This window comes from Molothrus ater, chromosome 5 (assembly GCF_012460135.2).
Source record: "Molothrus ater isolate BHLD 08-10-18 breed brown headed cowbird chromosome 5, BPBGC_Mater_1.1, whole genome shotgun sequence".
Taxonomy (NCBI): domain Eukaryota; kingdom Metazoa; phylum Chordata; class Aves; order Passeriformes; family Icteridae; genus Molothrus; species Molothrus ater.
This window is the reverse complement of record NC_050482.2, coordinates 47,286,247-47,305,289: the sequence shown is the minus strand read 5'-3', so window position 1 is coordinate 47,305,289 and position 19,043 is coordinate 47,286,247. Positions and strand designations below refer to the sequence as shown.

The 19,043-nt window shown below is 46.1% G+C and overlaps 4 protein-coding genes across 4 annotated transcripts; 1 reads left to right on the top strand and 3 right to left on the bottom strand.

Annotated features, from left to right (window-relative positions):
* The first annotated feature begins 416 nt into the window (after positions 1-416).
* LOC118697651 (histone H2B 1/2/3/4/6) lies at positions 417-1,324 on the top strand. Its single transcript, XM_036400448.2, is given in 2 exon segments — positions 417-729; positions 732-1,324. Coding segments are annotated over 2 exon segments (489 nt in total). The 5' UTR covers positions 417-647; the 3' UTR covers positions 1,139-1,324.
* A 985-nt stretch (positions 1,325-2,309) lies between these two features.
* LOC118697643 (histone H1-like) lies at positions 2,310-3,043 on the bottom strand. Its single transcript, XM_036400438.1, is given in 4 exon segments — positions 2,310-2,553; positions 2,555-2,730; positions 2,733-2,772; positions 2,774-3,043. Coding segments are annotated over 4 exon segments (654 nt in total). The 3' UTR covers positions 2,310-2,385.
* Positions 3,044-4,902: 1,859 nt separating this feature from the next.
* On the bottom strand, positions 4,903-5,623 carry LOC118697644 (histone H2A). The gene has a single exon (XM_036400439.2). The coding sequence runs from the start codon at positions 5,592-5,594 to the stop codon at positions 5,205-5,207; it is 390 nt and encodes a 129-aa protein (XP_036256332.1). The 5' UTR covers positions 5,595-5,623; the 3' UTR covers positions 4,903-5,204.
* Positions 5,624-6,961: 1,338 nt separating this feature from the next.
* WBP11 (WW domain binding protein 11) lies at positions 6,962-17,650 on the bottom strand. Its single transcript, XM_036400433.2, has 12 exons — positions 17,548-17,650; positions 16,399-16,516; positions 15,554-15,585; positions 14,848-14,941; positions 14,257-14,453; positions 13,303-13,436; positions 12,353-12,552; positions 11,346-11,540; positions 10,760-10,861; positions 9,540-9,854; positions 8,745-8,927; positions 6,962-8,051 (listed from the first exon to the last, which is right to left on the bottom strand). The coding sequence occupies exons 2-12, from the start codon at positions 16,460-16,462 to the stop codon at positions 7,618-7,620; spliced, it is 1,950 nt and encodes a 649-aa protein (XP_036256326.1). The 5' UTR covers positions 16,463-16,516; positions 17,548-17,650; the 3' UTR covers positions 6,962-7,617.
* Between the last annotated feature and the right edge of the window lie 1,393 nt (positions 17,651-19,043).

Here is a 19,043-nt window from a genome sequence, read left to right as displayed (position 1 = left end):
TAATTTCAAACTGCAGAATAAAATCCACATCTAATTTTTAGGATTATCATGGTTTTGGCTTAAACATATACTTCCGATATTTATTCCATCTGAGAAGAAATCCAATCACTTAATGTTACAAATTAAATCACAGGTTCCATCTCATTTAAATTGAAGAAAAAGAAACCACACTCTATGGGCCAAAAGGATTAGTTCTAAATACGATTAACAGCATTCGTATTCCAGACTCTATATCTTTCCTGGTTGCATCTTTTTCTCATTTACATTTATCTCGTGGCTGTTACAAATGCAGATCGTTCTATGAAGGTATGCTCCTTCTTGTAGGAAAAAAAAAAAGAAAAAAAAGAAAAAAAAAAAACAGTAGCAGAACCCCTCACAAGTTGTTTGTTTCTGGTTTTGCTTTTTTCCTTCCTTAGAAATGCCCTTAAGGAGGTTTTGCTGCTCCGAACCCGCTGACTGCTGGGGAGGCCCCGGGCCGGGGAGAGGCCGCGCCGCAGCGGAGCTTCGGCACCAGGACTGGGATTGAAAGAGCTCATCCTGATTGGCTGATAGCATTCGAAACATCGACCAGTCCTAGCGTGGTGTTTAAAAAGGACCAATGGTAGAGCACTTCGTTCTGCGACTGACGTCACTATCTCATTTGTCCAATGGAAGCGCTGCTTTCTGATACCAGCGATTTGCATAAGGGCCCTATAAATACGGCAGTAATCGCATTAACCAGCACTCCGCTGTGACCGCGCAGCCTGGGAGAGCAGCCATGCCCGAGCCGGCCAAGTCCGCCCCCGCGCCCAAGAAGGGCTCCAAGAAAGCCGTCACCAAGACGCAGAAGAAGGGCGACAAGAAGCGCAAGAAGAGCCGCAAGGAGAGCTACTCCATCTACGTGTACAAGGTGCTGAAGCAGGTGCACCCCGACACGGGCATCTCGTCCAAGGCCATGGGCATCATGAACTCCTTCGTCAACGACATCTTCGAGCGCATCGCGGGCGAGGCCTCGCGCCTGGCGCACTACAACAAGCGCTCCACCATCACCTCGCGGGAGATCCAGACGGCCGTGCGCCTGCTGCTGCCCGGCGAGCTGGCCAAGCACGCCGTGTCCGAGGGCACCAAGGCTGTCACCAAGTACACCAGCTCCAAGTAGGGCGCCTCGGACCGTCACTCTCAACCCAAAGGCTCTTTTCAGAGCCACCAATATTTTCAATAAAAGGGCTGAATCAGTGCTTTTAGTGGGGAGGTATGTAAATAGCTTAACGTTTGCACGTTAATTTCTAGATCATGTGGTTCTCTTGCAAGTTTTATTATACCTACTAAATTTTTAAGAAGCTTACTTTGTCTATGCGCGTTATTATAAACTCCCTTTTTCAAAACTCCTAATCCGGTTCCTTCTAAAAAGGGACTTTGAAGCAGCAACAACTTGTCCAAGTCCTGTGGGGAAGGTGAAATTGTTTAAATTTTCTAAGGGCTAAATGCCTTTTACTCAAAACATGTAGCACATACTTTAAATGCACTAAAGCAGTAAAACAAAAAAAAAAAAAAAAGGTTTTTCTGTCTTGGCGGCTTAATTCAGAGGCGGGTCTGTCTACGTAGTAGGATTAGATTTTCTCAACGGCAGCGTTTCGGGCTTAAAACGCCCATGTTCCAGAGTCACGCAGGAGATAACTGCCGAGAAAAGGGCTCTCAGTGATTTACTGCAGGATTTAAAGGGAGCCGGGGAGAACCGGAGCGTGGGGCGCAGCCCTTCCTGCCCCGCCGCGGCACCGGAGCTCCGCTGCAGCTGCCGCCGGGCAGGGCCGTGGCACGGCCCTCACGTTCCCCGTCCTTGCTCCGATCCCCTGCCCGCCTTTCGCAGCTCCCCCGGCTGGGAGGGAAAGAGGGAGGGAGCGAGGGCCGCTGCGGCTCCGTGCGTCACCGTCCGGCCGGGCTGGGGCTCGGCCGCGGGGGGGTCAGGGCCCCGGAGGGCGGAGCGGCGGGAAGGCGGCGCGGGCCCAATCGCGGCCCAACGCGGCACTTTCAAACTGCCCCGGGCACCGGAGCAAAGGGCGCTCGCCGCTCCGCCGACACCGCCTCCCTTCGCTCCGGGCGGCGCTGGTCAGTGAGCAGGGGCGGGGCGGGCACAGCTGTTATCGCAGCGCTCCCAAACTGCACCCAGGGCCACGCTTCCTTTTAAAGGGAGCCCTAATCTCCCACGCAGGCGCTACCGAGCGCCCTCGTACCCAAAATCTTAACTTTATTAACGCCCTGTAAACTCCCACCAAAATCTTTAAGTGATTTGGGGTTGCTGGTGTAAGACCGTAGTGTTTCAGTTCTTTTTAAGAGTAAGTGGGTGGCTCTTAAAAGAGCCTTTGGGTTTATTTAGATGAGTAGACTCTCAAATTTCTCTCAGGCACCTTACTTCTTTTTGGGCGCCGCCTTCTTCGCCTTGGCCGCTTTGGGTTTGGCTGCCTTGGGCTTGGCCGCTTTGGGCTTCACGGCCTTGGCCTTAGCTGGGCTCTTGGCCGCCTTCTTGGGGCGCCCGGCCTTGGCGGCTTTCTTGGGGCTCTTCGCTGCTTTCTTGGCCGCGGCAGGCCGCCGGCTTCTTGGCCTTCTTGGGGCTCTTTTTCACCGCCGCCGCTTTCTTGGGCTTCTTGGCAGCGCTGGCGGGCTTCTTGGCCGCCGGCTTCTTGGGCTTGGCTGCGGGCTTCTTCTTAGTCGCCTTTTCTTTTGTCTCCCCTGGCTTCTTGTTCAGCTTGAAGAGCCGGAGGCGCCGGTGCCCTTGGTCTGCACCAGGATGCCCTTTGCTGACGAGGCTCTTGAGCCCCAGCTTGATGCGGCTGTTGTTCTTCTCCACATCGTAGCCGCCGGCGGCCAGCGCCTTCTTGAGCGCGGCGAGCGAGAGCCCCTTGCGCTCCTTGGAGGCGGACACGGCCTTGGTGATCAGCTCGGTGACGCTGGGCCCCGCGGGCTTGCGGGCTTTGGAGCCGCTCGCCGCCTTCTTCGGCTTCTTGGCGGCGGCCTTGGCGCCGGGAGCGGAGACGGCGGGAGCGGCGACGGGCGCGGTCTCGGACATGGTGCCGGCCGGGTCCGGAGCCGGGCAGAGCACTGGGCCTGCAGCGAGTCGGCGGCCTGGCTTTTATAGAGCGAGCCGCGCGCTGATTGGCGCGCTGCAGGGCCCGCCCCGCCGCCCGGCTGGAAGGTGCCTTCGCCCCGCTCGGTTTGTGTTTCTTAGGAGCCAAAAAGGGCCCTTTTTAGAGGAATTTCCGCCACCGACCCCCCCCCAGTTCGCAGCGGCGTGGAGAAGAAAGACTCTTGTTCCCCTCGGCCGAGTTTCCTTTCGAAGAGGCAACGGGTGAGCTAAAAAAGAAGCGATAAACACTGAGTCCTGGACCTGAACAGACGTCCGGAGACAGAAACTTTTGTTTTTCCTTCTAAATAAAATCCGCGATGTCGGGAACTAGATTTCCAAAGTAATTAATTAATGTTCTTTAAAGGGTCTTCTCTTAATCTGAACTGAAAAGGAGGGATTTAGATCGATATTTTAGTCGCAATTTGATTTCAAAGAGGAGTAAGTAACACAGGCTCATCCTGAGCACTGAATATGGATTAGAAATTAGCTCCTTTGTCCAAAATCATTTACCTCTTTCAAAATAATTAAGAGAAATTAAATTAGTGCGTTATGCAGCAAGACCAGGAGCAGGTTAAAGTCCCGTGAAGGGCTCTTTGTCCCACCGAAGGAGGTGACTTTTTACAGCACAGCAGTTTGTGCTGTGTTGCTCAGTGTACACAATGCAGACATGGTTCCCTCGTCCTCTGCTACAGAAATACTCACTTTCTTAATAAATTAGGTGGCATAAAAACTTAACACGGCCAATTTTTGTTAATAATAATAACCAGTGCCCTATCATTTCATAGTATATCAGTTTTTTATTTTGATACAGCTGGATTGGCAAAAATCTGAGTCATCATTGTTTAAGGAGACACTGCTGCAGCTGATTTCCCTATTACTTGAACAAATTAAAACTTGCTCAAGTGATCAGTTAGGATTCCTCTTTCACAGCAATTTCCTAAATATTCCATTTTCTTACTGTTCAATGTCTGATCCCTACATTGGAATTAATACTAAAAATGGCATGTCTTGATGTATCTGCTACACTGGAACAGCTGGCTGCTAAGCAAGAGGGAGGACAGTCTTCAGAAGCACTTTTCCAAGACCAAGTTTCAATTAAAAATAAATACACATTGTTTTTCAGAGTACAAAGCATTAAAAGAAGTATTCTCTGACATGTTTATTAATGCCTATAACCCATTGTTTTGACAGAGGCCTGTAAACTCCTTTTTACCTCATGATATTGTAACTGTTGGTGATACTAAAATTCTGGACAGTGTTACGATTTCAAGTAATTTATGCTTTCAAATGGATAATTATTAAAATATGTTTTTTTATTAATAATAGCATATTTTTGGTTTCTATTTCAACATACTTATGGTTTATATTTAGCACTATGTAGAAGATAGACTCAAAACTGGCAACAGTCCTTTTCACCTCAGATTGCCTGGGTCTTGTGATGAACAATTATTCTCAAACTCCTTCAGATTTGAAGCAGAAAATGGGGTCAGCAGCTCAAAGATTTTTAATAAGAAGTAAGGATTAGTAACTCAGAATGCCTTTTAATACAAAATAACAACAGCAAAACCAAATTAAAAAAAAAAAAAAACCGAAACATAACAAAAAACTTCCAACAACATCTGTAGGTCTAAAAGTTGTTTGGAGGGGACAGGGCTGTTTTTAAAGACATCATTGAATTATCTGAACTTCACAGAGGGTCGAGCTGCAAAAGGAGAGGCACGATACGGGTGGGGGTTCTTTCCTACAGTCTTAACAAACTTTCTAACCCCCATCAGCACAAAATGATTTATTTTACTACACAGTAGATTTTTTAAAGTTTTAAGATTAATTTAAGAGCTCAGATACAAAGTATTCGGGGCGGTTTGGTTGGGGACTTTTTTCCAAGAGCTAGAATTAAAAGGGTTTGGGGCGTTTAAGGGGGAGGGGGGGGAATTGCTCGTTTCAGTTACATTTTAGGTTTTGAGAAGGGGGGGGAGGAGAAATGTTTAGTTGTTTTTTTGTTTTTTTTTTGCTAGGATGTACAGCTCCTTTTATGAGGAAGTGGGTGGCTCTGAAAAGAGCCTTTGGATTACTTTTGAGGTTGGGATCGCTCCTCGGACTTGTTTCACTTGCTTTTCGCCTTGTGGCTGTCGGTCTTCTTGGGCAGCAGCACGGCCTGGATGTTGGGCAGCACGCCGCCCTGCGCGATCGTCACCTTGCCCAGCAGCTTGTTGAGCTCCTCGTCGTTGCGGATGGCGAGCTGCAGGTGGCGGGGGATGATGCGCGTCTTCTTGTTGTCGCGGGCCGCGTTGCCCGCCAGCTCCAGGATCTCGGCCGTCAGGTACTCCAGCACGGCCGCCAGGTACACCGGCGCGCCGGCGCCCACGCGCTCCGCGTAGTTGCCCTTGCGCAGCAGCCGGTGCACGCGGCCCACGGGGAACTGCAGCCCAGCCCGCGACGAGCGCGACTTGGCCTTGGCCCGCGCCTTGCCGCCCTGCTTCCCGCGCCCGGACATGGCTCCCGCTGCCGCCGCTCCGACACGGACACCGCCCGAGCCGACTGACGCGGTCACGTGCCCCCGCGCCCCGTGCGCGGCCGCTTTTATAGCTCCTGCGCGCGCCCCGCCGGCTCGCTGATTGGCTGCGGCGCGCTCCGGCTCGCCCCGACCAATGGCGCCGCGGATCCAAATTCGGCCAATGGGAGCCGCCGGCGGCCGCGCCCGCGGAGCCGCCCCCGCTGCCGGCCCCGGCCCCGCTCCGGGAGCGAGGGCAGCGCCGGGGAAACGCCTCCCGGCCGCCCGGCCCAGGAGAGCACGGGAGCACAGCCAGCCGCCTCCCCGGAACCCCGCTCCGTGCCATGGCTGTCGGTTCAGAAATAATCCTGTATTTTAAAGGGCTACTTTAAAAATGTGTTACTGTTATGATAAAAGAGAAGCTTTACTTTCAGTGGGAGCATTTACACCCCAGCACTACTGATAGGTATATAAACTAGGCAGGAAGACATAACACAAGACGTTTCTCTTATTCTAGAGATAAATTACTTCAGTATTGCTGCAATCACTCACATTGGTGTTTTTAAGCTGAATTATCTGCCTCCAGGCTGAATCTTCTCAACTTTGGTAAACATAACTGATGTGGTCAGCTAAATTCCACAACAGAAGTTGTTTAATAAAGAAAGAATTTCGTCTTTCAAGAATTGTGTAAAGTTACATCACACAATATGCATTAGGTGGGCAGGCTCATGTAAATTTTTCACGTTCTCAGTATAGAGAACCGCTGTGCAAACATTTTTGATTGTCTCCAGAATTTGTGAAAACAGATTCAAAGTTTTCAAGTGTAAGTTTGATCAGCTAATAACTTTGTCTCCTTAAAGCAGATTTTACCTCAAAACATGGCACATTCAGCTAAGCCTGAAACTTACAGCCAGCTAAATGTATTGTTTGAGGTATCTGTTAGTCTGCTATCCTAGTATCAGCCACTACTAAAATTATGTCAGTCAATCTTCTAACATTAAAATTGTTCACTAATTTTTACTTAAGGTAGCCTGTCCATGATGCACCCAGTAGATATCTGAGGCTTGATATGAAGCAAGCCTCCCAATCAAGAGTATACAAAATAAATTGGTTTTTAATTATTACTAGTATATCAGGACTTAAGTTTATACTAACTACCAATAAAAACTACAAGGGATGTTTAGGAACTTAAAAACAAGAACATAGCAGAAGCTTAGTGGGGAAAAAGTAAGTATATGTTATTTATAATGTGATTATTACTTTTCTTTTCTGAGGTTCTGAATGCCTCTATCATCTTCCAAGGCAAGCGAAGAACCCTCGCCCCTCTCCACCTGCCTGTTAGTTTCTCACAAATCACAGGGAAAGTGGTATTTTGATACACTGAACATTTATTGTCTTTCACAAGAAAAAATGAAGTTTCCCCAGCCAACAAAATCCCATCAAGATGACCATAAAGGGGATAGGATGCAAAACTCCAGTGTACAGTATACACAACAAATTACATCCCTGACTACCCTGGAAGAAAGATGATTGATCAACCTCACTGCAACTAAAAACATGATTATAAAATATTTACAGAAAAAAAAAACAGTACAGAAAATAAAAACTGGACAACCATTTGTGTATGAAACGCTGCTAACACTTTTCTGGCTCGTTAAAAACCTGTTCCACTACCCTCACCAGAGCACTCATAGTGTGTAAGGATTTTGGGGATTTTAGCAGGGAATAGTCACCCCCATCCCCAGAGTACCATTATCTCCCTCTAAGGAAGGGGGAGGACTTGAGGGGAGCAGCATCGCCTCCTTTACTGCAATCTCCTTTCCCCAGGTGGACGTGGTGGCTCTGAAAGGAGGTGCCCAGGCACACCTCAGCTGCAGTGGTCTCTGCTCACAGCACACTGGCAAGTTAACCTGTGGGTAGGGAACTATTTCCAGTCATGCCCTTTCGTTGCTTGCAGGAGGACTTTCCCTTCTTCTCCCTCCACAGTGTTCAGAGGGGCAGGAAAGCTGACCAGGACTACAACAGGTCACAGGAGACCTTCCATTTCTTTCATGAAGGCTTCATACACATCATCCTTTGTCTGTACAGAGATAGGGGCAGATGAGCCAGCCTTAGGGGCAGCTTTGGTTAAGGGCAGAGCAGGCTCATCCTCCTGCTTCCTCTGGGAGGCGGCGGCGGCCCCTTTGTTCTCGCGGCGCACGCGCAGCGCGGTGGGCACGAAGCGCGTGATCTCCGCCTTGGGGTTGGTGATCTGCGGCTTGGCACTGATGGTGGCCGTGGCCTTCTTCTCGATGGTGGCCGCGCTGGTGTCATCCGCCTTGGGCCGCTGGATCAGGCTGGGCGGGGCGCTCAGCACCCCAGGATTTGGAATGGGAGCTGGTGGGAAGAGCCCAGGTGGGGCAGGTCCTAAGGGAGGCACCAGAGGCGGCCGTAACATGCCTGGGCGAGGAGGAGGGATACCTGGAAGAAGAAAAAGAAAGCGTGAGCTGTCTCAACATCTGGAAATTTCAAAATATTTGAGGAAAAATGTGCACAGGCTCAGAATGCCAAGAACAAAAAGCAAAACGAAGCAACCCCCAACAAGATGCAGCAGCACTGGCTTTAAAAAAAAAAGAAAGGCTTTCAAATCTGCATTAAATGCTGAGTTGAAAATGCTGTTCTTCGGGCTCTGAAAGCCACAGGAGCTTTTTATCATTCCCTTTTAAATTTAAAAAATTATTTTCTTTTTATCACTCCCTTTTAAATTTAGTTATAATCTGAGAATAAAGTTTCTTGACAATCCATCCCACTGGAATTTCAGAGTCATCAGAAATGTCTGACCCAGGCACAAAACATAAATACTCAGATCTCCAACTCATTTAGTGGAGCACCATTACAGCACCCAAAGAATGCTTCAGAAAGAGTCCAGCAGAGTAAAAATTTAAACTCTGAAATTCCCTTTTTTTCAGGGCAGATTTCTTGCTACCAAACTATGCACAGAATTTCCTTATTACTGCACAGAATAATGTAATAGCACACGGTACAATGCAGCCACCGCCAGGAACAAAGGCAAACTGGCAGCCAATTATGCCTCACTGGCTTTATCACCACAGCCAAGACTGCGAAAAGAAAAGCAAGAAAGGATTTGGCACTGAGACAAAGAGAACCCCTTACCTGGGGGGGCAGGAGGGGGCAGACGAGGAGGAGGACCACGTGGAGGAGGACCCGGGGGCAGGCCTGGTGGGGGGCCTGGGGGAGGACCAGGCGGTCTCCCCGGGGGAGGACCAGGGGGCAGCAGTCGAGGCAAAGGCCCACGCAACCCTGGTAACCCTGGAGGTCTCAGGAACGGAGGAGCTCCTGAAAGCGTTCATGTAACAAACAAGAAATTTAATTCACAGTTAAAAACATGTCCCAGCAACTTTCTCATCAGCTAAGGATAAAGATCTTCAACATACCAATGAAAGCTATATTACCCAGGTGCCAATTAAATAGAATTTCTAAAAATCTCAAGCAGAGGCAGCAGTTAATCTGTTAAAGCATCCTTCTGAAGGTAAAGTGTATAATGGAAAAAGGGTTCCTCCCCATATAATTAAGTTGTAACTGGTAACAGCTTCTAAGCTCAGTTTGTCAGAATTTAAACAGCTAAAAACCTTTCTCTGTGGCATTTGATTTTTCTTTTGGACTAAAAATAAGAACTTTTGCTCTTTTACTCCACTTCATACACTGGCTCTGCTGCTGTCTGCCAGTGTTGGCTCTAATAAAGACAACCATCAGGAAGGCTACAGCTACAGGAGGCTGATGCCTCAAAAGCAAGGTACAGCAACAATGATGCAGACTGATGACAGCCAGGTCTCACCAAGTGGGTACATATACTCCATCTACAACACACTGTGCAGCTTCCAGAGTCCCACACTGACACCACTGCCTGAGAGCCTGCATCCCTCTGGGCAGGGTAAACCAAGCACTCACCAGGTGGAGGGCCGGGAGGAAGGCCGGTGGGTGGGCCTGGGGGCCTCAGTGGAGGGGCTGGAGGTGGTCCCAGAGGAGGAGGCCCAGGCATGGGAGGTGCCTGTATCTGAGCTGGAGGCACAGCCTGGGCATTCTGCTGCTGCTGCTGCGCCTGGGAAGTTGCAGTAGATGACCCGGTCTCTGCAAGCGCCTCCTCACTGAGTTGTTGCTGCTGCTGTTGCTGTGATGTCTCTTCAGATTCTGAGTCCTCTTCCTCCTCCTCCTCTTCTTCTGAATATTCCTCCACTTCCCTCCCTTCTTCTGGAATTTCCTGGCCTGGATATGGAGATGATACCCTTATAAAATCTGTCTATGCATAACATCTTTGTGAACATCAGAGAAAACTGAGTACACAGAACTAAATAAAAAGAAGCAAGAGAAAGATAAACCTTACTTCAAAGGGAAGAAATCTGACCACTTTTTACTGGTAAACATAAAATGAAAACAAATAAAAATAATAACAGAAAAATCACTGCTGTTCTAGAGAGAGCTCTGACAACAAGAGTTATGTGCTCCTCTGGGATCTGAAACTTGTACTACCAGCCCAAACTTCTGCTTTTTAATCTCTACCTTAAAGGAGTTTGTGGGAAGGCAAGGCAACAGGGGGTTGGGGACACAATGCCACAATAAACAAAATCCCCATGTCCAAGAAACTCCTGCACCTTTGAAAGATACTGGAGTTTCTTTTTAAAACAAAGTTTGTTTTATTGGTTAACTTATCTCAGCAGAAGGGTATTTTTAGGAGGTACAAATCTTTACAGGTTACATGCTGAGCACACAGACAATGTTACCCTTTCTCTTTCACCAAGAGATTTATACTTCATTTCAACAACTGTTTAAAAGTTAAGCAAGAAAAGGCTTAGAAGAAAAAAAAAGTAAATTGCTACTCTTAACTTCAACTCTGCTATGCAAAACACACACATTACTTAAAAATAAATGTAAAAAAACCATACAAAACAAAAAAAAAAAAAAAAAAAAAACAAACAAAAGAAAAAAAGAGCAAAAACCAAACTATAACTCAAATACCTAACGAGAGCTGCTACTCTCAGCAAGCCTACATTATGACAGTAAAATATTTACTCTGTAAAATAAAAATTGTGCAAAGTAAGCTGCCCACAGAAAAACTGTGAAACCTTAACTGGAAGCCTAAAGGCATCTCACCACATTTCCACCTTACTCACCTGCCATTCGTAGCATCATGGCCTGGAGTGGAGTCAGTTCTTTCATGTTCTTTTTCTTCTTTCGTGACTTCCCAGGCATGTCTGCAAACCGGACACTGTGACCTGGGGAAAAGCAGGGTAAGGGTGACAGGAGGTGGGGAGAAAACAACAAAAATCAGATAGCTATGTTGATACCTGGTATGGACAGCCTATCAGTCTAACATAATGATGCTTCTTAGGTAAGAGTTTGCACTGGTGTTTCTGATTGTTTCAAGTTTTGCTAACCTAGTATTCTCTACCAATTGGTCTCTCCCAAGCAAGTGAGCATATTTTACATTGAGGCTTAATTTTGCAATGATTCAGATGAAAAATGGCATGTGAGCTATAAGCTAACTCAACTTTTAAGAAAACAGGTTTATCTGAAAGTTGCTTCACTTCTAGATAGCCTCTTTCTGACCCATTTATTAATAAAAATCCTTTAGCTGGAATTTAGGTGAGTTAGAACATTGTTAGTTGACTAAATAAATTGCACACACACCCTCAGCTCTATCAAGTAGTATTTTTCTTTTGAAATATCAACCCCCAGTCTCTCATTTCCCCTTCACACCTGATTTCTTTTCTTCACCACCTTCCCTCTCCTTGTCATTATCACGATGCAGGAAGTCCTCTCCTTCACTGTCTGCATCTGACCTATCGCTGTCACTGTCATCGCTGCTCTCATCATGCTTGTCTTGATCCATATCCTCAGGATAACCTTCATCTTCACTGGTGCTGGACATATCATCATCGTGGCCTCGCTGTCCTGCAGAAAGCAAAGTATTGGGAAATGCATCAACTCCAAATATAAAATATTCTTTCACACCAGTGTATGTTTACAGTCACAACATTCCCCTTAGCAAAAGCACTGACAAACTGTCATCCCATTACTTTTTAGCACATATTTTTAAAGGATATTTTGGAAAATCTGTAAGATTTCATATTAACCTGCTTATTAATTTACACAGCAAAAAAGTGAAGGCAACTGCTACTGCAACTGATTCATCAACTTCTATTCAGCAATTGCCCACCACTGACATATTTTGATGTCTTCTGGCATGAAATAAAGCTAAAGCTTAGAAACAAAAGTTTATAAGGATGATACAGCAACTGTATGAAAAATAGGAGCTATGTTCTCCTAGCAAATGCACATCCAGGGCTCATTGTGGGTTTTGTTGTAGTTTTGGTTTGGGGGTGTTTATTTGATGGGTTTTTCAAAGAGACAGTTTCTCTGAGAGTGATTAGGTTTTTTTAAGGGATAATATGAACAATGTTTCGGCACTGTTAAGGGTTCATCCAAAAAAAATCCAATCTGTGAAACCTAACAACAGAAAGTATCTGAGACATGTAATTTAAAGTCTCAACATTCAAAAATACAGCTGGTAGCAAAATTGCAGATATTATGAATATATCTAAATTACCTCAGAGAGCAATCACTTAGCACAAGTCCTTCAAATAGTGCTAACATTCATATTGCCAGGGAACATTTTGTCCAGGGCACACTGCATTCACAGCAGGACCATCCATAGTGGAACAGAGGTCAAGGAAAACCGCAGAGAGGAATAGGGAAGGCCTTACCTGCTTCAGAACTGTAAGAAATCTCCTCCTCTCGCCTTCGAGGAGCCACGTCCAAGTTGAAGCCCACCTTCCGGCCATACATCTGCAGGACCTGAGGAGGGGGTGGCCCCGGTGGAGGGCCTGGGGGCTTCCTGCCCGGAGGTAAACGCGGAACACCGAGCCCCGGAGGAGGGAGCACAGAAATGGATCGAACTGGTGGCCTGGAAATATGAAAGGAAATGAGAAATGTAGGAACACAATTAAAGCAAACATGCCTTTAGTAGAATTATTTAGCCTTCTCTCACCACTGCTTATGCAGACTTCTAAAAAGAAACATGAACATTTAAAAAGTACGTATTTGACACAAGGAGTTTACAACATCAAACAAAGACATGACTGAAGAAGATCAGACAAAAGCTGCTCAGAAACCAACTGAAGACAATACTGAAAAAAATCAGCTACTGAATCCTACCACAGAAGAATAATGAAATAATCACAGAGTTGGTAAAAACAGAAGGCTATTCAGAAAGAAATAGAAAAAAATTAGCACTAGAATGAAAAAAAAAAACAACCAAAACAAAACCAAGCAAACTAGGAGTTTATATGAACTATCCATATACACTGAATTTGGCAGCAGGACAACAGAACACACATAGGGCAATTTAAGGGGCATTTATATTCATAACAGTAGGGCTCGACTACGAACTGATACTACTACTACTGATCTACATTCCTGATATGAAAAAGACAAAAACTAGAAGGAATAATGTATTACTCAAATAAATTTTAACAAAAAGCTCTAATTGTGGGGAAAGATTAAGAAGGGCTATGGTTAAAAGAAAGAACAATTCACTTGCACAGAATTCCCAACTTCTACAAGTCAATATTTCCTCTACTTCTACCCCTAGCTCCTCCCCCATAATATGAATGCTTCCTTTTTACTTCGCCTGTACGTTTATTTTTCCACTTACCCATAGGCTGATGTCTTCTTGAGGATAGAAGGTGGTTGAGCCCCTGGAAGGGGAATGTCCTGTATGAGGATGTTGGAGGGAGCATGAGGCATATCTGGTAAGGGGATACTTTCCACTTCAACGTGCTGAGCATTCTGGAAGGGAGGGGGAAAAAAAAGAAAAAGAGAGTGAGTTACTTCCACAGAAGCTACTGCACAATCTCATTACTTTTTAAAGTACAGAACATATGGAACCTGGTGCCACTTGTCAAACGTGCCTGTTCCTAGGGTGTGTTACCTTGCAGCAGTCCATGAAAGAAATTTGGGAAAGTGTTAACAGCAAAAGCTTTCAATGTAAAGCACTTGCAATGCACCTGTGAAAAGCTTTAGTATTTCAGTCAAAACTCAGGTTTTCACCTTCTTTTAGACCTTCAGTCTACAAAATGAAGAGACTGCAGACTGTGCTTTTGTGTTTTTTAAGTATTCAAGTCACAGACTGCTGCATGTTCCAAAGGAAAGGAAAAAAAAGAAATCTTACAGATCCTTGCACTTACAAAACACAATGTTTCCCAGCACAGCAGGGAGGAGTATTAGAGAAAGATCTTTAAAGGAATGCCAAAGGATTCTCGTTATTTCCAGCAAGAGATTTAGCAGAAAAGCACAGAAATACCAATTGCACACTCATGCTCTCTCTTTAATACAGAAAACAAAAGGCTGATATTGTTGATTTGCAACACAAATTTCCCTTTCCTCCTTTCATTTTGAATGAGATCAGCATATCAGAGACAAACAGTGACCCGACAATCACCACACTGCCCTCACTAAAATGCTCTAATTTGACCATGCAAATTAATATTTCATATGGGCCACATGATGCTGAACTCATACAAATCTCCCTTCCTCTGTAACAGTCACACCTAATGAGCAAACAGAATACACTACCACAGTTACAAGACTGACATACAGAAAGCATTACCTTGACAGCATCAAAGTACTGGCTGAGTTGTGCTCTCTTCTGCTCATACTCCACTTCCAGCTTGCGCAGCTCTTTGTAGATGTCAGGATTCTCCTTCTCGTAGAGCCGCAAGATACGCTCAAAAGTCTCACGGAGCTTTTTGCGTTTGTCCTTCAGCACTTTTTCATTAAGTTGTGGCTGCTGTACCGGGTTAAACTCTGATTCAAGACAGCAAAAAAAAAAAGACAAAAAAATTTGCAAATTACTCTACTGCACAGCTGTGATGAATGAAACTACTTCAAAGCAAGTTCCAATCCCTGTTTTCAGGAAGTCTGCAGCCTTATGACAATCCCCTTCTTGAATTCTACATTAGCAGCACTCACACACACTACTTGATTTTCTTATCAATCATCTTCTGGGAAAAAAGTCCTCTTTGATGGCACCACGACATCTCAAATAATAATCAACCCCCAGATATTCACAGAATCCCCCCTTCTTACAGGAAAGGAAAAAAAACTACTCTATTTCAGTCTCCCCCACTGGCAGTCAAAACTACACTGTGCATCTACATAAAGCATGGCCTAAGTCCAGCACCTGGTACCTCTCACTCACCCATCTCATCCAACTTTTCCATGTCCCGGATAATCTGCTTTGGATCTTTCATCTTCAATACAGCTGCTCGGACCATCATCCGTTGTTTTTTGTTCTAAGATCAGAGATCAAGCAGACAGAAAAGTTTCACAATAGAAAGACATAAAACATCTGTTACCCCTTTCTCAGTATTTCCACTCTGAAGAAAAAAAAAAAATCACACCTCAGAATGCCCTGAAAACATTCACCATGGCACAAATCAGCAGCAAATGTAGTTAAAACTTCCGGTAATTTTAATTCCACTGTCTTGGTAATTGCAAATGCTACTATCATTCCTTCACTCCAACTAAGACTCATGCAATCAACACAATAACCAACTGAAAAAATACATTAGACACACTAAGAAGTGTGTGACTCTTGGATGCTTGGATTTTTTTTTTATTTGGTTTGTTGCTTGCTTCTTTGCTTTGTCATTTTGGGGGGGTTTAATTACTAAGTACTTCCAGCAACGTTTCAAAAATAAATACAAGTTAAAGAATGTCTGGGGATGTTTACTCCAAACAAGACTTCTATGTTTTTTTGAACTACATGTTTGGATAGTATTTCCAAAGTCAGTCTTAGGATATCAATTAAAATATCCACAGTCTATTCACGGCCCTTTACAATCACATACACAATACATAGTATAGGAAATGACAACTACATATTCCCTAATCTCTTTATTTACCTTCTTTAGTTCCCTTTTCCGAGCTTCCTTCCCTACAGGGGAAAAGAAAAAGAAAGTAACAACTTGAAAGACAAAATCAAATTAATGAATAACCTTTCCTTCATCAAGACTAGGGCTGTTTCTCAACAGCTCACTCATTTTACAAGGACTTACTGCAACTCAGCTTCCCAGTGAAAGAGAAATATAGCATGAGATTGATTTATATTTCCTGTCTTTTATAAAGGAAAAAAAAAAAAGATGCTGCAGTCTTCACGTCTCCAGAAGCAAGGCTTTTTCCATACAAAAAAGAACAATAGGCAACTGAAGTCATAGTGATAGGTGCAGTCATGGAAAGATTGCTGCACAGAAGCTGAAATAGAGTCATCAGACAACACACTTTAAAAATATGTAGGCTTTGAGAATGCCTCTGAAATAAAGCATATCCACTGTGGGAGTCCGGATTTTCTTTATTCAGGGAGCATTGATAGCACCTGGCATGTTACCAAAAATAGAAAAAAACAGTAAGACAACTCCCCCATCTAAGCAGAGCATCTGCAAAATTTGACATGCTCCTCAGATTCCTGCCTGGGACAGATTAACTCTGTCCCAGGAAGCAGCCTGCAGTTTATCCAACAGCTAAGTACAAAGGCCTTCCAACACTGATAACCAGTGGAAAACCAAGAGGTAAATACTTAAGAGAAGCAAGAGCATGAAAGCAAGCAGCCTTCCCAGACAAAACCGAGATAATACTTTTCAAATTAGAGAAACTCAGTTCTATCCTGAGGATTCTATTCTCAGAGAAAGCTTTTTACCTTCTCCTCTGGGCACTCCCCATTCCCCCCTGCTCAGCTTTCATGGATACTTACGGGCCTGATCTGTGGGATTCATAAACTTCCCACTCTTGGTGGACGATGTAGATCTCCGCCCCATTTTGATCTTTTTTCTTCTGCCTCAAAAAATGAAACTTAAAAAGGAGGGAGAGACCTGGAAAAGATTACATGGTTTCAGGTCCTACACACTGGTAGCTGGAGGATGCTTGTTTCTCTTCTGTCTATCAGCAAGTTACTCCCTCAAAGAGGCCAAATACCTTTAAGGTTCTCAAACCTGTATCAAAACTCCCTTACTCCAACAAAGTACTACTACTTAACTAAGTACCTACTTATTGCTACTTTAGTAGGTTATAATTTTAAGCTAATTGATGAGTTTGTTATTATTCACATTACAACTCAAACCAATAAGCTTTGTGCTTACAGTACTGAGGGCTGCAGGGTAGGGAAAAACAAATATTTTATTTTTCCAAGAGTGTATCAGAGTTTATCTTCTCTTTCACTCTTTTAAGTGCTCTCCAGTTTTCACCTTCCTCCGTTTCAAATGTTTCCCCAAAAATCTTCTCCTTTCCTCAGACTTCTAACTGCCCCTGGTATCTCTCCCCAGCCCCCACTGTATCAGCAAATGTAGGATTATTCTGCAAAAAATTATTTCCTGTCTTTAGATATTTCTCCAGCTTACAGATGACTACATAAGTGTCCAAACTACAGTCAGGGATGTTTCTTCTCTCCCTCCTCCTCCAGAACTACTTCCCTGCCAAAGCACTGGGGTGGGTTTGTTTTACTCTTTTGCAAGACACTATCGCTTCCTTAGGTGGGAAGCTCACCAAACACAGGTAGGAGTTACATTTACACCCTCTATTTCCCATCTTTCTAATATTTAAAGGCTACAGGGAAAGAGAACAAACTTCTGAAACCTCGACTTCACATCTTCTAAGGACCCAGACTAAAGAGTTCCAACGCGACAAGTTAACGGCTGAAGATGAAAATATATATATATATATAATCAAGCACTAAATTCATTATTCTTCTGGCCACAGGGGAAAGGGGCAGAAAGCCCCCCCTCCTACTCCTGCCCGATGGCAGGAGGAAGAAAATGAGAGAGCGCGAACTGCCGCCTCCTCCTCCTCGCCTCCTCCTCCTCGCCTCTCCTCTCCCCGCAGCCCAGCCCCGCCGCGCCCCTCTCACCCCCGGGCCGGCCGGACCCGGCTCCGGCTCCCTCGGGCCGCCGCGGCCTCGCTCAGCCCCGCGCCCGCCGCCGCCGCGGCCCCGCCGCCATCTTGCACCGGCACCGAGTGGCGGCGCGGAGCCGCGCTCCGGAAGCGGCGGCCGCGGCTCGATGGTTCCGCCGCCGCTCGCTCCCCCTCGGAGGCCTCAACTCTATGGTTGGACCTGGGGAGGGGCGGGAAGGCGGGGCGGGAGTGGGGACGTGAGCAGGTGGGGACAGAGACAGGGATAGAGATAGAGAAAGGGACAGGGACAGAGGTAGCGATAGAGACCCGCGCCCAGGCGGCCCCGGCGGGCTCTGGGAGCGGGTGGACACACGCGGTGCGGGAGAGATGCTCCCGTACGGCCAGCGCTGGAAACAGGGCAGCGAACGCGGCCAGCGCGGCCTCTGCCCCCTCACGCTCTCCAGGAGGATCCCTCAAAGTGCCCCCGTGCCCTGAAACAAGGCAGAGCCGAGGGACCTGTGGGGAGCTGCTGTCCGTGTGTGCAGAACGCTGTCCATAAGTGCAGAGCGCTGCGGGGGCAGGGGCTGCTCACAGCCTCAGGCCCTTCCATGGTTTATTGAGAGCTTCGCCTCGCGGCCCAGCAGCGCTGCTCCCCTGCGAACGGGGCTGGGACCCCTCTGTACAAAGAGAACGGCAGAGATAATCTGATGCCGTCGGGCACCACACAAGCTACTCTGTTATTTGTCTCTTCCTACAGCCCCCCCTGTGGTGAACTGGCGAACAGCTGGTGGGAGCTGTTTTGTGTCATCGCCCGAAGCACAGTTTCCAGCAAAAGTCCACAGCACGTGAAGAACCAGGATGAAGATGCACGAAACATCAATGTGCAAGCAATAAAGTACGGGTGCAGACTTAAAGAACTAGCATGTTAGGGAGGAGATGTAGGGAGGAAATTCTTCTCTGCAGAGGTGGCATCTGGGAGCAGAGGTGGTCAGATCCCTGAGCAAGATTTCTAGGCTCCCTGCTCCTGCAACATAATGTTGCTATAATTTTTCAAGTAATGGAGACTCAGTTGACTAATTTGTAAGGATCATTGCCGGATGGGTAAAGGGCTATAAGCTATACATCCCATTAATGCCAGCATTTAGTCACAAGGTGCACAAAGTCAAAATCAAGGAGTGTCCTCAGAGCCAAGGCTTCAGGGGCTCTCAGTGCCTACAGAGTCTTGCTAACCACATGCCCAGTGTGGTCACCCCCACCTTGTGCCTCTTTGGCATGTTCTCTTTGTATTATTCTTGTCACCAGAAAAAATGTTCAGCCAGGCAGATTTTGGTTGCAACTGTACTTTTTTCCACGTAGGTTTGGAAGCAGCTTACACTGGTTTGGGCTGGTTTACAGTTTTTTGAGGCTGTTCTTATTTGAAACACATATCACAATTTTAATTCTTAATCCTTTTTCCAGAACAGCTTGAGTGAAAGCAGAACACTCAAGAGGATATGATGGAAAGCTGTGGCC